This window comes from Athene cunicularia (genome assembly GCF_003259725.1).
Source record: "Athene cunicularia isolate RWA chromosome 24 unlocalized genomic scaffold, athCun1 chr24_part1, whole genome shotgun sequence".
NCBI lineage: Eukaryota > Metazoa > Chordata > Aves > Strigiformes > Strigidae > Athene > Athene cunicularia.
In genome coordinates, this window is record NW_020799132.1 from 3,657,597 (window position 1) to 3,677,142 (window position 19,546).

At 42.3% G+C, this 19,546-nt stretch overlaps 1 protein-coding gene across 1 annotated transcript in view; it reads right to left on the reverse strand.

Annotated features, from left to right (window-relative positions):
- Positions 1-258: 258 nt before the first annotated feature.
- LOC113488438 (potassium-transporting ATPase alpha chain 2-like) overlaps positions 259-19,546 on the reverse strand; it is a 20,246-nt gene continuing 958 nt past the window's right edge. The window contains 24 exon segments of the mRNA XM_026863578.1: positions 259-433; positions 623-714; positions 1,400-1,501; positions 2,380-2,513; positions 3,143-3,288; positions 3,626-3,749; positions 4,356-4,510; positions 5,192-5,360; positions 7,445-7,595; positions 8,347-8,483; positions 9,529-9,704; positions 10,174-10,366; positions 10,636-10,770; positions 11,453-11,562; positions 12,039-12,237; positions 13,097-13,365; positions 14,003-14,120; positions 14,651-14,785; positions 14,940-15,053; positions 15,626-15,829; positions 16,712-16,771; positions 18,245-18,283; positions 18,286-18,434; positions 19,184-19,280. Coding sequence (XP_026719379.1) covers positions 405-433; positions 623-714; positions 1,400-1,501; positions 2,380-2,513; positions 3,143-3,288; positions 3,626-3,749; positions 4,356-4,510; positions 5,192-5,360; positions 7,445-7,595; positions 8,347-8,483; positions 9,529-9,704; positions 10,174-10,366; positions 10,636-10,770; positions 11,453-11,562; positions 12,039-12,237; positions 13,097-13,365; positions 14,003-14,120; positions 14,651-14,785; positions 14,940-15,053; positions 15,626-15,829; positions 16,712-16,771; positions 18,245-18,283; positions 18,286-18,434; positions 19,184-19,280 — 3,237 coding nt within the window. The 3' untranslated portion in view covers positions 259-404.

Here is a 19,546-nt window from a genome sequence, read left to right on the forward strand (position 1 = left end):
GGAATTCAGTTCCACCAAAAAAAAAAAAATTGACAAACACCACCTTTAGTGCAAATTAATGCCTTAGATTATATTCATTTCTATCTTTTTTTTTTTTCTTTATTCATGTTTTCCTCTTGGGGTACTGTCCAAGTTCATCTTTGAATGAGGGAAAATTGTGCTTGTTACAAAAATAGGTAGCATTTCAATTTCTAGACAAGTCTCAGCTTTACAGTACGGTGAGAGGTAATTTATCAACCTCTAAAAGTCCTTATTTCTTCATTAAATTCATGAAATTTCTTCACCCCTTCATGGGGCAAACCCATGCTTGATATTGCACAGACAGGACATTAAAGCAGCAGAGGCTGTGTCAGTGGGGAAGAAGCTCTCCACGGGGAGGAAGACAACCAGTGACAAAGACTGTTTCAATAATACATGTTCTTGTCCCACCAGCCTGCAGTAAAAGAAGGGAGGGGGGAGGGAAAAAAATCAGGGTTTTTTTTCTTCAGAAAGGAAAAGTAATCACTGGGAACAAATGGTCCATTCTGAAGCAGTCTGCCTGCCAGCAGCAGCTAGGGTAGGTGTGTGAGGGAAAGGTCAGGAAAGGACATCTTAAAATGCTAAACTAGAAAAATCTACTTACTTCCTGGGTATCTCCTGATAAACAGCTTGCGGACTTCATCATAGACCCATATCAAGATGGCAAATGGTACAGCCACAAACCAGTACTGAAACCTGGGAGTGGGAGAAGAGGTTCTCAGTCAGACACACCTAACCGCTCTGCCGGATTTCTGGGGCCTCTGTGCTATCTGATGGCACAGAAGAGAATCTGGCCTTCTTAGCTTTTTTTCCCTTTAATTTAAGCACTCAAATGGTTACAAACATGATGATGTGCATGTGAGCCTCCCAATCTTAAGTAGTTACTAAAGTAATTTATCCCAGATATGCTTCAGAAGGTAATGTTGCCTGGTGGTATTACAGGCTCTGAAGATGGCAGAAGAATGGAAAATTGCTAACAGTGCCATAGTTAAAACAGAAGTATTGCTTGCATAAAAATTAGTGAAATGCTATCTAGTCTCTCCAAAACACTGGGAATCCTGGAAAAAATATCAAAATATTTGTTCTACACCAGTAGGTTGCTGGATCCTTGGTAGTAAATCTAGTAGAAAAAGTAGTGCTTTGGGTTGTTTTGGTTTTTTTTGTTTTTTTTTTTTTTTTTTTTGTGGAAACTATGGAAATAATTCCCCTTTTGGTCAAGAAATTGTCTACCCTGTTCTTCATAACAAATATTCTTCAATATTTATCCTGGAATTGTGCTGCATGGGCATCCTGCTCCCATTTGTCTGTTTCTGGCAGAATGGTGAGTCCGTGTCTGTCTAGATGTGGGGGACGGGGGAAGCACGCTGGCATCAAAACTCACCTCAGCGGTGTGAAGTTCAGGGCTGTAACGTGTCCAAGACCGTAGGTAAGGATCAGAGCAATTCCTATCTGGGAAAATATACCCACCCAGATGACTTTGTTCCTAGGAGAGAACCGAAGAGGAAGGGTTATGCAGCGTCATGCAGCAGCTGCACCACGCTCGGGGCTGGGGCTGTGCTCTGGTAGCTCAGACACGGGAGCAGGTGCAAGACTGTCTTTTGTTGTGTAGGCCCCTGTCTGTCCTGGGAGTGTTCCTGACCTCCCTCGACTAAAGCAAGCTTTAGGCAGACACGGAGCGTGCATTAGTCATGTCTTCTATTGCGCCCTGAATGCGCGCATTGTGACTCAAATGTAAATGTAAGGAGGAAATATACATAGGTGTAGGCTCTGTACCTGCAGATAAAGAAAGGAAAACTGTTTGCTTTCCAATCGGAAATACTCTAAATGCCAGCTTTTACATGTGGCCTCCATCCCAGTATGTACTTTTAACTCCCTGGCTTCCATGGGATTGAAGGGTGCAGAGTGTTCCGCAGAGGGCAGCCAGCACTGTCCTAGGCAGTCTGACCAGCTGGTATCTCCTCTCCACAGAGGCTCGACTTATCTCAGAGAAGCCCAGTTGTGCTATCTACTGATAACTACACAAAGAATTTAAGAAAATAATCTGGAGAGGAAACTCCCTTTTTTTTTTTTTTTTTGTAGGAAACATTTTAATGAACGGAGAGTTAGTTGTAAGCTGATGTCTTTTCAGAGTAACCAGTACAATGTCTTTCTTTAAAGAAAACCCCTATCATGAAGTAGGAAAGGGGTTGGGGGGAGGCAGAATAAAACGTTTGTCTGAGATTTGCAGCTGCCTGAAGTCAGATTTGGTCTTTGTTCAAAGGCTGAATGCAAATGGGCTAACTCACTGAGCTAACCTTCTTCTAAAATTAGCACTAGGCCAACTTAGCCCCTCATGTCATGTAAAGGTTCTGCAAAACTTACCTGAAAAGACCCTGCTGGAAAATGGAATTTCTTCGTGTTTTCCTGATGATCAAATCAGCAACTTGCTGAATTGTGATGCTGACAAAAAAGGCAGTATAGCCAGTCCACTGCAGGTACATCCTCTGGTATTTAGTCTGCAAAGCGACAGAAAAATCAAATAGTGTTCTATCGGGCCCTCACGTCTTGTGCAAGTGACTGCAAACCTTGATAGTAGGATTTTAGTCAGGAAGGTGTAAATGCAGAGTTATTCTAGATTTAGATACATAATGATCAGATTTGGGCCAGTTGTTCTAGTCTGCTAGGTACCGTGGATGAGTCATGAGGCTGAAGCATGAGCTTGGTGTAAGGAGGTATTTATACTGATTTATTAATGGCTTCTGTGTCTTGTGACTTCTGCAGAATGAGTGGGGGGGAGTGAGGAGTGAAAGGGGGAGGGAGAGTCAGCAAAGTACTTTACAGTAGTGCTGTTCAGAATCAAGGCTGAGAGATTATGATGGGTCTGAACATAAAGTCCAGAGAAGAAGGTCCATCTCCGGAGACTCTGAATCAGAAAGTGGCAAATTGTAGAATGGATGACTGAAAGAATGGAGTCTGAATGAAAGAGCTGGGTGGCAGGAAGCTCGAAAGAGTCTATCTTGAGCGACCGTTAGATGAAAACGAAGTATCTTTGCATTTAAATCTCTCTCTCTTTCCACATTCCTTTATTTTGGAGGAGAGTATAGAATTTTTAAGAAAGTGTTGGGTGAGACACAGTGCGATTTACCCATTGCTGTCCGTATGAATCCTCAAAGTCGTTAATGGCGTTGTTTTCCCAGTCGACTCGCACGCCAAGCAGCGTGGAAGGGAGGAAACCTTGCTCAGCATACACAGTAAAATAGGTTATAAAGGCTCCCACGGACTGCATGATACCTGTAAAAGCAAAAAGGTCAAAATTAGGAAGAAGCAAAATTTAGGAGGGCTGGCGATGTGCTGGGTTTCAGTGTTGATCTATCTCCTATGGCGTGAAACCTGCCGTGAGTCTAAAGGTGGTTTTGGAGCTGTTGGTGCTCTAAGGTTCTTGCCCTCTGTAGATGAAAACCTGTTGTATTGTTGAATAACGAACAACAGAAGGGAGTTAGAAGTTTGCGTAGGAAGGCAGAGGAAGGAGTTGAGCTTCAGCTCCCCCTTTTCTTAAAAAAATGAATTGACTTGAGTCTGTCTTGGTTTGCTGATACAAGATAGTGTTGCAGAGAACAGACCAACCTACCAATCTGCAGATAGGAGTACACAGCCAGCTGCTCGTTCACCAGCCTGTCTTTCCTTTTGTTACGAGGTCTCCTGTTCATAATATCACTCTCGGCTTTTTCGTAGGCTAATGCAACAGAGGGGATCTAGAACAGAAATAAACCATCAGTCTTGGTGGCAACATTTGCCTGCTGCTCAGAAAAGTTTCAGCTCTCGGGTAGTTCTGTTCACACACCCTGCCTCTTCGGTATACAGAGCAAACAAAAGGATCCGCGTAGCGTTCTCTTGAGATGTATAGAGGAATTGAGGCAAGTCTGAAACTGTATCACAGGTTTGATGATTGTGTGACAGTACAGAGGGCTTAGAGAATGCTGAAAACATTAAGGGGTCTTTCAGGTCCCTGGGCCTGGGCTCTGATGAGATGCCTGGTATTCATCCCCTGTAGCGACTGCAGCAATCTGTATGATCTCTTGACTGAAACGCACTGTTATTTTGCACAGTGCTGAGTTTTGCTTGTCAGTATGGATCAGAAGTCTTGTCTTTTTGCTCCCCCTCTGCAAGTTGTTTTTCTACTCTTTTCTCTATGCCTGGCTGCTTTTAATCTAGCCCTCTACTCTTTTTCACTAGCTTGTTTATTCAGCTGCAGGGTGAGGCAACAAAATCTTCCCGTGTTCTGCCTGTCCCTTTGCCCCCAGCCCTTCTCTCTTGTCATGATATTTCTGCAGAAAATAACTTAAAGGACCCCAACTTACAATGTCTGTGCCCAGGTCAATGAATAGGATGGTGATAGTGCCAATGGGCATTGGAATGCTGGCAATAATGTAGATGAGAAAGGGACAGAGCTCGGCGATATTCTTAGTCAGGGTGTAGGCAATTGTTTTCTTTAGGTTGTCAAAGATCAGGCGACCTAGAAGAAAAGGAAATGCTTCTGTAAAAGCTAATTCTCAACAGTGTTTTCCAGAGAAAAATTTCAATATTTAACTAAATGAAGTGCAAACACTGCTTATGTCTGCTTTCCTCATACATTTCCTCATGCATTTAGGTGGTGATTTTTTTTAAACTGCTAACCTACCTTTCCTTAGAGCCTTCTGAAAATTCAAGTAAAAATTTTAAAAAAATAATCTCTTTCAATGAAAAAGATTGAGGAAAAAGTCCTGTTCAGCAGCACGGTGTAGTTTTAATGGAAAATGTGAGCTCGTTACGGTGAAAGAAGAGTAGCATGTGTGTTACTGTTGTAGGTGGAGCACGGTGAAGGTGATACGTGAGCAAGTAATAGAGCGAAAACTTAGAGAAAACAGTTTGTACCTTGGTGAGGCTCAGCTGTGTAGGAGCAAGATGAGAAGCGCTTTTGTCTGGAGCTTGAACGAGCAGTGAGAGCAGACCGATGCTGTGTGTGTGAGAGGGGGACGAGTTCCTTGTGGTGTTTGTCATGTGCGTATAAATGGAATTAATTTCCAGTTTTTCCAAATATCAAATCCAGAAAGAAAAAAAGGGGGGTGGGGGGTGCGTGCGGGAGGGGAAGGATCAGGAGGACCCGCTGTCGACAGCAGCTTTCAGCTAAGAAAGAGGATAGCAATGTTATTTTTACCTTCCTCCACTCCTGTGACAATAGAAGCAAAGTTATCATCCAGCAGTACCATATCAGCTGCATTTTTAGCTGCGTCAGAACCAGCAATACCCATAGCAATTCCAATATCTGCTTTTTTAAGAGCGGGGGAGTCATTGACTCCATCTCCAGTCACGGCAACAACTGCTCCCTGGAATACACAAAAGGATCCAGATGTGGGTTTTTTGAGGAGATGGTGCTATCTTCCCCTAAGGACAGTGCTCTTGGCACACTCCCTGTCTTTAAATCTCTAGAAGAAAAATGCTGAGATGAAGTTCTGAATCCTCTTTATACCCACATAAAACACAGCCAGTGATCAGAAAGACGCTAGATAGGATTAATAGGGCAGCCTCAGGCTTTTGTGTGATAGATGTCTGTATCTGAGTTTGTCATCTAGAATCCCTTCAGAGCAGAGAGAAATGAGAAATTCAGGGATTTGATTTACTACATCCTAAAGAGCAGGACAGCTAAATTAGATGCACTTAAAATGCAATTAATCTGATAATTGCTTTCTGTGGAATAGAAGGGGGCTTAAAAATTTAGACATCTGTCTATAAATATACGGTCTATCCCTGTCTGGGCAGACCCAAGGTCATCTCTGTGAGAGATTCAGTTGACAGTTTTTTTTTTTTTTTTTTTTTGTGAAGTGCTTATAGAATCATTCTGTTTTCATCTTAACTGTAAATTGTGTAGCTGTTCAGTTAAAGACTATTCTCATCCTATCCCAGCAACTTCTGGTCCTTGCCAGTCTACGCTAGAATTGTGCTAGTAAGCCAATAGATGGAAAACTCTGATTATTCAACTCAGCTTCTTTGTTGTCTACCAATGAAACCATCTACTGCAGCTAAAATAGTTTCTGTTATAGCTGATGCAAAAGTTCATGGCTTGATAGCAATACGGAGTGTTCCGAGTGGGGGAAAAAAAGCCTGACAAACTGATTAATACAAATACTGAATGTCCTCTCCCTGTGGGGATTTAGCACAGTGTCACTACCTATAAATAATGCCATGTACAGAAGGGCTTCTAAGCTCTAAATACTAAACATAGCACGTAGACTGGCTGGCTTGAGTTGAGGCAGGGAGGGTGTTCCTTTTCATCCTTTAAAGAGACAAATCTACAATCTACTAGGAGGGTAGGTGTCTAAGCAGTGAAGAACACATTTACCCCGATCTGCCAAAGGCCACCCAAAAAGAAAATAAAAACAAAGTTTTTTTTTTTTTTTTTTTTTTTTTTTTTTTAACTCTCCTGAAAGCAGTTCAGGCTTAAATGCAAAGAGCTGATAATACTGATTGGAAAGCTTAGCTCTGGCATAGTTATAAAAATGAAATAATATCTTCTGACACATCTCCTTTTCAGGTACAACAGTTGTGTGGCTTTCAGTTCACAGCATCTACTTGGACGATGCCGTATCTGAAGGGAGAATCTTTTAATGACAATTTGCATCTTTTTCAGACCTCTACACGTGTCGTTTCTTTCCTTCCTGCCTCTTGTGCTGGCGGCACTCCACGCTCCTTTATGTAACGTTGCCCATGGATGGGAAAAAACTCTCTTGAAATCCTACTTTCTGTGGGTTGTTTTACAGTCTTTGAAAGTAACATAGATAAGGTTTGGTCCTACATAAATCATGCTATGACATTTTGTGGGATTCATACTTTTGCTTCTAAACATTCCTGTGGGTGGGAAGTGCACAGATCTAAACAGCCACAAGAGATAAGAGAGGATGTGGCAACTTGATGCTTTTATCTGGGTTTAAAGAATTCCTGAGGGAAGGCTCCTTCCCATGCAGTGTCCAGCCTCTGCCCAGGAGGGTTATGTACAGCACAGCAGCAGCTTCTCAGAATTATATGCAAAAGACAGGGCCTCAGTACAGCTCCAAGCCAATCAAACTTGGGAAAAGCTCATTTTGTCAATAGGAGTTCAGGGCCTGTAACAGGAATTTGAGTAGCTTGGATTCTGTCCAGACAGTGTTTGTGGCAATCTGTTAGATAATGTTCTTGCGCAGTGAAAAAAAGTATAAACAGAGCTTAGAGAGCATTGGAAATTGGCTTCCACTCTCTCGTCTCGGGGATGATACCTGCAGAAAGCTACCGCCTCACAGAATCAGCTAGGTTGGAAAGGACCCTGAAGATCATCTGGTCCAACCGTTAACCCAGCACTGACAGTTCCCAACTCCAGCAGATCCCTCAGACGAGTGCCCTATAGTTGTATCTGTGTATAACCTTTTACACCTCTTACCTGCCTTTGGCAGCCTTCGACTATAATCAGTTTCTGTTGGGGCGATGTCCGAGCAAAGACTATTTCTGAGTGGTTACACAAGATCTCATCCAGCTGCTGCAAGCTCATATCCTTCAGCTCCATCCCATTAACTACTGCTGCTGTAGCTTCTCTGCAAGAGCCAGGGGAAAGCTGGGTAAATTTTCAGATCAAAAGGCTGAGATAAAAATAGCACACTCATAGAATGTATGGGGCTTGATAGTAGGGAAGGCAGCAAATTGAGTTAATTTCAGAAGCATTAGTTGTTAATCAGCAGGTGTTGAATGAAAGCCATTGTAGAAATTCAGAGTGAATTACAGTTACCTAGATACAGAGGGGAGTAATTGAAGCTTCCTCCTGAGCAGATGTAACAGCAGAAAATGCATTTTAAAGAGGACTCTGAGTGGGAGGGTGGGACAGTGGAGGAGGGAGACATCTTTACGGAAAAAAGCTTTTATCTTTCTCTTATGTTTTTGTTGGTTTTTTGGTGGTTTTTTTTTGGTTTTTTTTTTTTTTTCCATATTTAACGGCTGAAAGAGGAATTTGGACTGATGGTCCTTGGGTCACGTGCTCTTAAATTTTATTTTTCATGTGTGTGCTTTGTCAAACGGACAGTGACAGCAAAGTCCAACATGATTTGCAAAGCATAATTTACTGGGTTTTATTGAAGGGGCAGTGAAAATGAGAGCCACTGACCTAGATGCATAGTTACTTAGGTAGAGATGACGCGTTGGATGGATGCAGTGGATGGGAACGTATCGAAAACCAGAGAAGCAAAAAGCAGCTGTGATGTAGAAACGGGCAATAAGAGCATTGTGGAGGGAGAAGGGATGGACTTCTAAAAATGACCCCCTGGGTAACCCCTATACTCCGTTTGCTCTTACCTTCTGTTGACTTGCTCGACAGGAATATTGAGGCGTTTAGCAATATCCTCCACGGTCTCGCTGGTGGCTGAAATGATGCCTACGCTCTTGGCAATGGCCTTGGCCGTGATTGGATGGTCGCCAGTGACCATGATAACCTGAGGAAGGGACAAGCATTCAGCCAGAGTGACAAATGTATATGCAATGGCTGGCCTGAGATAAGGGGAAAGAGCTATTGTTGCAGACAAGGAAGCACTTTAGAATCCGAACTGGAAAGCTGCACTATGTACGTAATAATGACAGATTATGACTATTAATTATTTGGCTTTATATTGACACCTGTTCTCTACCTCTTGCTACAGGTGCTATTTTATCAGGGCTGTAAAGGAAGAACTTGTCCCAGGCAGCCACATTAGAATAATGCAGAATAAAGAAGCCTTTATATAAGAATTTATATTGGGTATACTTAAAGGTGAGAGCTTGTTAGAATATTGCATCTTAAAATGGATCCTTGTGACTGAGGTGGCCTGACAGATAAAACACAGTTTTTTTCCTTGTTTTTCTTGAAGAAAAGTTGCCAGTTGCCAAATCTGTCTTCAGACTACAGAAAATTTCATCAGGGTTGGGACTTGGGGTTCATCTCATGTAAGATCAGTAATTCCGAATACAAATTTTCCTTTATGTAACTAGATTGCCTCTCTGCCTAGAGCTGACAGTTTACTTCTGGGTGCCCTTGGAATGAAATTAGAAGAATCAATGCTTCAGCTTCAACTTGAACAGTTTTGAGATCCCTGTGCATGAAAGTTTATAATAGGTGCAGCCCTGTATCCTAATGCCTTCTCAAGAACTGTTTCTGTTACCTTGCTCTGCTTAGACGTGAGTAATTCTAGCTGGTGTTGTTTCTATATTCTAGAAATGGATCTGATGAGACAGTATCTGAGCTCTTCCAAATTAGGATTTCCAGTTCTGGGGTTCTACGCACTTGCTATAGTCTGATTCCCACTTAAATTAAACTGATTTGCCTCTCGGGACCTTCACGCATTTCCTTTAAGTTACAATTGTAGAATAGTATTAATGAACATTTAGATTTTTGGAGCTGTTGCTAGAAACCTACTTAATGACAACAGAGTGGGAGATCATAAAAGTTATGCTATCGTGAGTCTTTCTGTAGAATCCCTGTATTTTTCATTGTAAAATCCCTACCTTGATCCCAGCACTGCGGCATTTTGAGACGGCGTCTGGCACTGTGGAACGAGGTGGGTCAATCATAGATAAGAGCCCAACAAAGCACAGGTTGGAGGTTGGGAAGTTCATGGAATCTGTGTCAAAGGGGTAGGTGTCGGGAAACTCATCTTCAGGCAGGTACAAATGACAGAAACCTGAAAAGAAACTTAGGTTGATGTGCGGACAGGAAATAGTGGGAGAGAGGACGCCTTGCTATATAGCATCAGGCTTTGCTCTTGTCCGTAGAACTCCAGTGAATTTAACCATTCGCTTTTCAGGGAGGATTTTTTTAACCTGCTGTTGTAACCTTCACATCAAAGTTCATAGACAGTCAGTGGTTCTTGTGGCAAAGTTAGTGATACTGCCAGCAGGGAAGTGTTTTCCTTTGTGGGTTACTCAGGGGTTTGCGCCACTCAGCGTGGCAGATCAGCGTCAGGATAGAGCAGTAAGGACATCCCTGCCACAGCACATCAGTGTGGTTCTAACGCGCTGCTAAGGAGGCTGTACACTTCCCCCTTTTTCCCTCTACTGCAAGAGGAATAAAGGCCAAACGCTGGGTTGTACCAGGATTTAAACGGCCAGTTTACACCACGGTTCCCCGATAGTCCCTCTAGTTGGACTCACCCAGCACTCTCTCTCCCAAGCCCCCCAGCTCCATGTATGCTGTTTGGAAAGCTTCTGCCTTTTCGCTGTCCAGTGGCTCTTCTTTGCCGTTGATCATGATGGTGCTACATCTCTCTAAAATCCTCTCTGGGGCACCTTTCATCACCAGCAGAAAGCGTTTGTCGTTGGGATCGTCAGTCTCGTGAATGGAAAGCTGTGTGCCACAAATATGAAAGAGCATACGTGATCCTCATTTGTTTCTGGTTTTTGTCCCTTTGCATGGAAGTAATGTTTCTTCTTTTCCTCGAGGATCTCATACATTCCATCAAATGGAATGAACTACATTTATAATAGCTTACATTTCCTCTGTCACTGAATTTACCCCATTCAGATTTCTTGCTCACAAACAGTTGCATTAAACCCAGCGATAGAAACGGTTTAAGTTGGAAACAACCTGGCATAATTTCCAAAAATGAAACGCACCTGGAATTTGTTGGTAGAGTTGAAAGGAATTTCAGCCACTTTCCTGTTCCGTGCTCTAATACTCATAACGTCGCCCAAAATGACTTCTGCAAATTTCAGCAGAGCTGTTTCAGAGGCATCACCTACTACAACTCTCTGTATGCACAAAAGAAGAAACAACGTATAGCACGCACACTTCCGCACTTCCATCGGGAGAGTTTGCGTGATTCTATAACGTGTTGTATGCTTAAGCAGCAACGACTCTATATTGCTATATTCAAGTTGCCCTGAAAAATGATTACAGTAAAAATGTAGGACGTCTGTTCTGCACTTGCTGCTAGAACTAAGCTACAGCAAAGAGACAAAATTAGTGTTTGATTCTGTGAAAGCACAAAGATTTTTGATCACTTCCAGGTTCATGTGGCAGCTTTTCATGCAGCTCTAGGGTGGCAGCAGGCATGTACGGGGGAGCTAACCAGAGCACGGAACCGCATGACTTTGAGAAAGGCATCGATGGAGTAAACAGTAGATATCAGGGATTTCATCTGGTATTCTGGTCACCAGAATTTACTACCTTCAGCACTCGTGTGTAAAGGCATGGTTACCTTTGCTATATTAAATTAATAGCGTAGCAATTACTAGTGTAGTAATTCTTGCTACTTGAATTGCCTTCTTCCGTGGTCTTGTGCCTTTTGTGAGTGTAGGGCAGTAATGCTACTGTAAAAAGTAACTTAGAAGATTGGCATGGTAAAATGGAGTTACTAAAGCCAAACAACACAACTCCCATCTATTTTTCTCTCAGAGGAAGAGAAATAAGCCGATGTGACGTAGGCAGTACCTTCATTATTGGGAGATTCTCCTGTCCTGGTCTGAATTCCGCCCGGTTGCAGAGAGTTACAATTTTTGATAACGCTGTCCAGGATGGAGAACTTTGATCAAAAGGCTGGGCTGAGAGGAAGCAAAATACACATTGCATCCTTTAGCATATTATGGGATAGAAGTAGAAGCTTAAGTTTGAAACAACAGGATTAGATTACTTGCAGAAGAAAATTGTTCTTTTGAGAGGTTCTGTTATGGAAAAACAATTTGATGCAAACCTCTACGTCCGTTGGTTAGCAGTTCTGGCAAAGTTGCTTAGATGATGTTTATTTCCCTGCTAAATCTGCGGTTGGCAAAAGGATTAGAACCTCCTTCAGACTTACTTTCTGTGAGTGAAGTTCAAATAATAATTCTCTTTTTCTCACCTCTACCTGGCTAAGAAGGGACTTGGCTGTTGCACACTACACTTAGTGGAAGGATGACATTTCTGGTTCAGCTATCAAAAGACATTCCCATTGACAGCAGTTTGACAGCTGGCAGTATGAAACATCACAGGTTCGATCCAAGTAGTTGCCCCTTCCCACATCCCCCATTGCCATATTTACTTGTTTGATCTTCGCTGGTGTCAGCTGAGTAGATCTGATTATCAAACCAGAGGTGAGCAACAGTCATCCTGTTTTGTGTGAGGGTCCCTGTCTTGTCGGAACAGATGATGGAGGTAGAACCGAGTGTTTCTACAGCTTCCAAGTTCTTCACCAAACAATTCTTCTTTGCCATCCGCTTGGCTGTCAGAGACAGGCTCACCTGGCAGAAGTAAAGAAGTTCAGCTCACTGTTAGTGAGGTACAGTTACAGGATGATGTAACGAGGTTACATATTTCTGCTAGGCTTTTGAGTTGGTTTTTTTTTTTTTTAGGAAGAAAACATTTTTAAAATAATCTTTTCGTTGACTGCAGTGCATTTTTTTGGGGATCTTTTTGAATAGCATTATTAAGGTCAGAGGTTTCACTGTAACTAGCACAAGGACACTTGCTGCTGAGAGGAACCTACTTGCCTGCTGATAGGAATAAGAGTGATATATCAGTTAAGAGGCTGTTTTAGATGGAAGAACCTACAGTGGTGGGGGGGAGGTCCTAATCACCAAGTTAATGAGCCTTGAAGTGATTCTCTTCATTATTGCAGTACTGCTGGTTGTTTGTTGCTGAGTACTTTAGAGCTAACGGTGCTTAGCAGGTGTGCTGTTTCTCAGCCAGGGATTTTAGTGATGCCTTATAGGTGTTAGCAAGTAGAATTTTTATATGACTTTTAGGGTGCGATTTCCTCATTTCCAGATAGGAACAGGTTGTGGGGAAATGAGTCACATCATTCTACTGGTTAGCTGTTGAGGGAGAACGGTACTTGAAGAACCTTATTTCAGACTGGATTGTTGTGCTGCAGCTTTTAAAATGAATAGCTCAGTTATGCCAGAATTCCCAAATGAAATGTTTATGCTTTCAGTTTCATGGAGAACACCACCCCTATTTCATTCTCAACTCGGCCAAGTCACTTAACAGCTCCTCTGTCCTTCACTGGTTAGCGTCGCACCGTGATGACCTTACGAGTGATGAGCCGTGGTCATGGCTGAAGGACTGAAGTGGCAACCAGTGAATTCAACACAGACTTACCGTTACTGTGGCTAGCAGTCCCTCTGGCACGTTTGCCACAATGATGCCAATTAGAAAGATGATGGAGTCCAGAATCTTGTATCGCATAGAAACAGATATAATGAAGAAGAGAACGCCAATGGAAATGGCCACTCCTGCCACCAGGTAGACGAAATGTTCTATCTCAATAGCAATGGGTGTTTTCTCGTTTCCTACTCCCGATGTGAGAGAGGCAATCCGCCCGATGACAGTGCGATCCCCGGTGTTGATTACAATGCCAGTAGCAGTGCCTGCAAAGGAATGAAAGACTGTCAGCTCAGGGAAAGACCAATCCTGTCTTCTGCACTGATTGTTGAAGACCCTTCTCAGCCTTAATGTGGCTGAGACTTCACCCCGGAATTACATTCTTCCCCTTAAGTGAAGAGAAAGGAAGATATAAGCTATTTTCATTAATTAGATCCTGTTTTGATTGCATTGCAGTAGGAATGTAGTGTTATCCTGGGCACTGTACATTCTCATAGCAGGCAGGCAGGCAGGTATATGACCCACACCTTTAAGGGCTGAGAACAGGAACGCCGTGTTTATGCGTGCAGAGCCCTTGCATGGAAACATCCACAAGTACTCAGAGGCATCTGCCACTTGACATTCCTAGAGATAGTGATGGAAAGACCACAAGGAAACTGCAATTATTTGATTGTTGCACCTGTAACCAGGCCAGGTGTTAAAACAAATGTCTCGCCGGTTGATACCAAGTATGGCCAGCCTGGTGCTTAGGGCTGTATTTTGGTGTGCTTGGGACAATAGTTTCTTGTGAGCAATTAAACCTTTCTGGAATTCCTTGAAGGAGAATGGCTGAAAATGAGTTAGAAATCTTATGTAGCACCCTGTGCAGGTGACATTTCTGGAGGCCCTTCTCTCTCTACGCACCTTCCACACAGGTGGTGGAGTAGAATGCAATGTTCCTGGTCTCCAAGGGGTTCTCGTGGGTGAAGTCACAGGAACGGGACTGTGGCTCTGATTCCCCTGTGAGTGAAGAATTGTCCACCTTTAATGAAACGGAGACATGCCCATATTAAAGTTGGTAACACGCAGTTATGTCTAGCTCAGAAGGGAAGACGGCAGCACGTTTAACCATCAGTGAACAGGGCCATAATCTCTGCCTTTTCTCCAAGAGGGTTGCCGTTGTCACTGAGAGAGTCTATTGGGGATTTAGTTCAGTCAGTGCTCGGTGTGTGTCGGTGAGATTTTCAGTAGCAGCCTGAACGAAAACGTAGTTTGAAGATCTGCCTCCAGGTCTGTGGAAACTTAATACCGTGTTGGTATTTCTGTCCTGGCAAAGGTTGATACTAGAACATGGTGTGGACCTAATGGCTCCTTTTGATGTTTGGGGAGTGGAGATGTTAGTCCTAGATGAGCTGAGCATCACAGTATAGCTTCTGTGCTCTGATTTAGTTAGATTATGTCTAATTAAAGCTCTTATAACCCCTACTGGGGGCACAGAAATTATTTATATGTAATAAAAGTCTCTAAACCATGTTTTTCCTCTTTCCCCATGCTCTTCAAAGTACTGTTTACCTTGCAACCCTGAGTAAAGATCAGACGAATGTCTGCTGGGATCCTGTCTCCACCCTTTATTTCCACGATGTCTCCAACCACCAGCTGGTCTGCTGGCAGTTCCTTCTTTTCTGCGTCTCTGATGACAAGAGCTTGCTGAAAGACATAAGTGACAGAAATTGTCATTGTGCCATCCTCTGAACCTCCTACCAGCAGATAAATTCCAGTTGGGCTTATTGTGCTTTTGTCTTTTGAGGTGCGTTATTAGTATGAACTTTTATCTCAAATGAAATGCATTGGTTATTCCCACCTGTGGAATCATTTTACTGAAGCTGGCCATGATGTTTGTGCTTTTAGCTTCTTGATAGTAAGCGAAGATACCAGTGAGGATGACGACCAGTGCCAGGACTACTCCAAGGTAGAGCTAATCAATAAAAGACATAATCTGGTTAATTTAAAATAAGGTTCAACAGTTCTTCTGCTAGAATAAGTCAGTTGTACGTTGGTTCAGGAGACTCTTAAAATGAGGTGTTGGTCAGGTTAAAACACAGCTTAAGAAAAGAACTTTCAAGTTTTGCCCTGCTAATGGTCAAGTTTTTTGAGTAGGAAAAGGGCTTTTAATATCAAGTTTCTAGCTCTCTAAAAGCCTTCTCCGTTCTATACCTGACACAAACCCCAAAATTATATTCCTAGCAGAGTGTAACTCATAAGGGGATTCAATGACTCTGGAGTCCTTTGTGGACTTTAATGTTGCTCTTATGAGTACTCAAGTATTATGATTATGGGTAGTGGTTATAAAACCTTTGGATAGGCACTCTGCGGTGGAAGTGGTATGTCAGGTATTTGAGCATTTATCAGAAATATTCAGTCGTAGAGGGAGAGTCCTGAAAGAATAAAACGTCTCCTTGTAGTTACTGAATAACTGTGAAGTAGTATGTAAATTACTTAGGTTGTCAAAGGGTCAAATACTCATTTTGAGATTATTCAACTACTTACATTGTCAAAGGGTGATTCAGCTCCCTGGGCAAGCTGAATGCCAAATGAAATCCAGGAGAAGACAGCTCCTATCCATAAGAGGATGGAAAACCCTCCCACCATCTGCTTGAGGAACTTAACAATTTCAGGGGTGGCTTTGGGAGGAGTGAGTGAGTTGGGACCATCCCGAGCTAAAATCTCTGCTGCTCTTGCACTAGAGAGACCCTGCAAAAATAAATGACATTTTTAAAATGAAGTCACAGAAAACCAGATTTTTATCTCCACTCAGAACAAACTTCCCATGCTGTTTTTCCTTAAATATTTGTTGTCGTGGATCAGCTGCAGTAACCTGCATCTTTGTTTTCCAAACTTTCTGATTTCAGAGTGGCTACTATTAATTATCTGCTGTGAAGAAACAGATATTTATTTACTGGAGCATTGAATTTGGGGCTGTGTCCTTTAGGAGTTGTCATTCATATACCTGTACTAAGTGTTTGGAAAGCTGGGGAAAACCAGACATCACTTTTTCTGCCGTTTCTGTATTTCCACCGAGACCTTTGTAGTCCGTGGGTTTCTTGAAATTCTTGTCTGTACTCTGGCCATGTTGCAAGGCTGATAATCATTCTAATGTGAGGTGTCAAAGGGACTCGGGTGTATAGTTTCTCAAATCTAGTGTTTCCTTCAAGATAAAATAATTTCCAGTGTGCAGTCTTGCTATAAATTGTTACAGATAGTGCCAGTGAAAACAGTAATGGTAGTGAAATCAAATACCAGATAAAAACTTTAGAAAAACTGAGGTCCTGGTGCCAACTTTGAGGCCATGTTTTGTGCAGGGCTTTTGAATTCCAAACAGTAGATCAGACTTCTTCAGACTTGAGAGAAACTCCAGTTTAAATCCAGGTCAGTGCTGCACACAGACTTGCTCGTTTAGGCTTTTTTTGGGAGTTAGTGCATCGTACTCGTGCGTGTGTACATCCACCCATACATCTGTGTGTGAGTCTGTTGATTTGAATGCTTTCCTACTGCCTCTAGGAAGCTTTGGGTAAGCCAGAGGCAAAGTAAGGCAACTGATTCAGGCAGTGTCTTAATGATGCCCTACAGACTTACTTTGTTGACGCTTGTACCGTACTTTTCCTCCAGCTCTGAAGCACTGAGTTTGTGGTCATCCTGAATTCCAAAAGAAAGAGAAAATGATAGTGAGTAGAATGTCCCTGTTGAAGTTTTTATTTCAGGAGCTGGAGAAAGTTCAAACTGCCTGGATCTGGGACCATGGATCCAGTTGCTAGTATGACATCTCACTTTCATGAATAGACAAGGTGCATGTTGATAAGCAAAATATCTTTCACTGGAAGATATTTTCTTTTGGTTTTGAGAGCACTGTTGTAAATAGCTCCCTCCTCCAGCAAATCTGTCACAAGAACAAAATGGTGTTTTCATGTTAATACCGTTTGTCACAAATGTCTGGGCTTCTTTTAGATAAATAGTTCCTCTTTACATGCGACAGGACTCAAACGCTCAGTACCATCGGCAATATGTTGATAGAAGGAAAGGGTGTGGTGTCAGAATGTGTGTGACATCAATCTTCGCACATGATTGACAAGGTAGGGTATGTGAAATTATTTGCTACAGTCTTGTAGAAAAAAATAGCAGGTTCTAACCACAGGTAAAAAGGGTGTGGGAGAGGGAAATCTCAAAGCTCTTCTCCTTTCCCTTCAGTGACACCTCTGTGGTATCATTGACCTAATTATATCTTGTGCTGAGCTGAGATTTAGAAGCCAAGAGCTTGAGAGATCTCACAGTTGTTTTCACAGAATGATTCATTGGTAATTGGATGAGTCAATTATCTTGTCTGTGCTTTGGTTTCTCTTTAGAAACATGAGAGTAATGTCACATCCCCTGGTGGCAAAGATAAGATACACCGAGAATTATTTAGCTAGTCCTGGGTAGATCTTGGAAACGTGATGGGTAAACTGATGGTCCATTTTGGGGTTTTCTTACCTTTGAAATACCATCTAGCCCATAAATAGCCTCTCCTTTGAGTTGCTCTCAAAGCAATTCAGAAAGGAGGTCAGTATAATTACCTTCATTTTTCAGATTGGGAAACTGAAACATATAGAGAGGAAGAAACCTTTCCAGTATCAGGCGGCAGGTCAGTAGCGAGCCAGAACTAAAATACGGGTTTCTTGAGCTTAGTGCACTGCCCTTGGAATACAGTGCAGTTGGTTTGGGGGGAAAAAAAAAAAAAAAGAAAAAAAAAAAAGAAAAATCCCTGTGCTTAAAGATGAAGGATGCTTTTAGGTCTAGAAAGCTGTGGAGCAAAATGTTGTGCTTCTACCTTTTCCCTCTTTCCTGGCTGACTGTGCAAGTGACAGCTCACAGAAAACACTGCTTTACAGTTATTCCATCTGGGGAATAACTGCTTTTTGGGGAGAAAACGTTCTGTACCACGGGGGCTTAATTAATTTGTTACAGGCATGCACAACTTTTTTTTTTTTTTTTTCTGGCACGCTTCAGGAGCGTGAGGAAGCGAATCCTTCCCTGGGTTAGGATTTTCAGCACCACGTGTCTTCTGTTAAAATGACAATGCAGAGAGCAGGGAGAAGCTGTGCTGCCAGCTGTAATGGGACCTTAACAACTCACCAGCTCCACTTCTTTCTTAAGGTCTTCTGCCTTCTTTTTTTCTTGTTGCCTTTTAAGTCTTTGTACTTCTCCTCTTCATCTCCAATATCTGTTTTTCTAGATCTTTTGTCCCACAAATCTTCAACCGAGTAAACATCGGACTTTTTCTGTAAAAGAAATAAGGTTTTGGTATTGTGGTGAACATCTGGGACTTGAAGGAAACCATAAAAAATACCATAGACCAGTCAAACTCTGACAAATCTGCTTTATTTTAGTCAAGCTACAAATTGCTACTGTCTCTTTTTTCCTGGTAACTTCGAGTGCTAGTTCCTGTCTTACCTTGAGATCTCTCCAGCGTGTATTACAGTGACAATAGTCAAGTCTTCAGCAGATGTAAATTACAGCGATTTCTTTAGAGATGTGCAACTCTTTTAGTGGTTTATGGTCTAACACAAAGTGTAGGAATACTGCCCAGGATCTCAGCATTGCTAGTGGAAGCCCACAAGTCATTTATCAGCTCCAAGAAGAGGTCAGTGCAAAAGGAGAAGATTTTTTTAAATGAAAGGAGAGGTAAAAATTATTCATCGAGAACTTGTCTGTTCCCGGAGCTTATTAGATACGTGACTTCCAGGTTTACTTTTCTTTTAAAATTAAAATCAATATTTGTATTTAGAGATTGACAGTTGATCACGTAGTGAGGATGGAAGCAAACACCACACTGCTAGCCAGGGAGAAGCAAGGCTGGTTCTTTTCATGTAGAGCTCAGAACCGGCAGGGAGTTAGCAAACTCTTCACTTGGCTTTGCCGATCTAGTACCAGGTACAGGAAACTGTTAACCAGGGCAGCTGCTAAACCTCTGACAATGTTTTTCTTTTATTGATAACTTGGGGGTTCTGTTGTTTCCCAACTTTAAGTTAATACCGTAGTCTGAAGGGCAAACTTCCCGTGGTGCTAATTTACCAGCTTCTATAATCATAACGTTCCAGATCTTAATTATCTTGTAAACTACATGCCATGCCTTGGAAGAACTATTGGTTGACCCCATTTCAGAGGCTTCCTTAGAGATTAAGCACCAGAGCTCATGAGAGTCATACTGGCTCTTATCTGATGGTGTGCTTTACTAGTGGGACAGATGAGCTCGTAGGCTGCTGCTGGCTCTCTAATGAGTACATACGTACTCTGGAGGGCATTTGTCAGTGTTTGGACTCCTGCAGAGGTAATATTTCAGATGAGTTGAAAGTAGACATCTTAATTACATACAGACTAAACCAGAGAGCTCAAGTAATGGAAACAACAGGGAAAAGAAAAAAAAAAAAAAGGGAA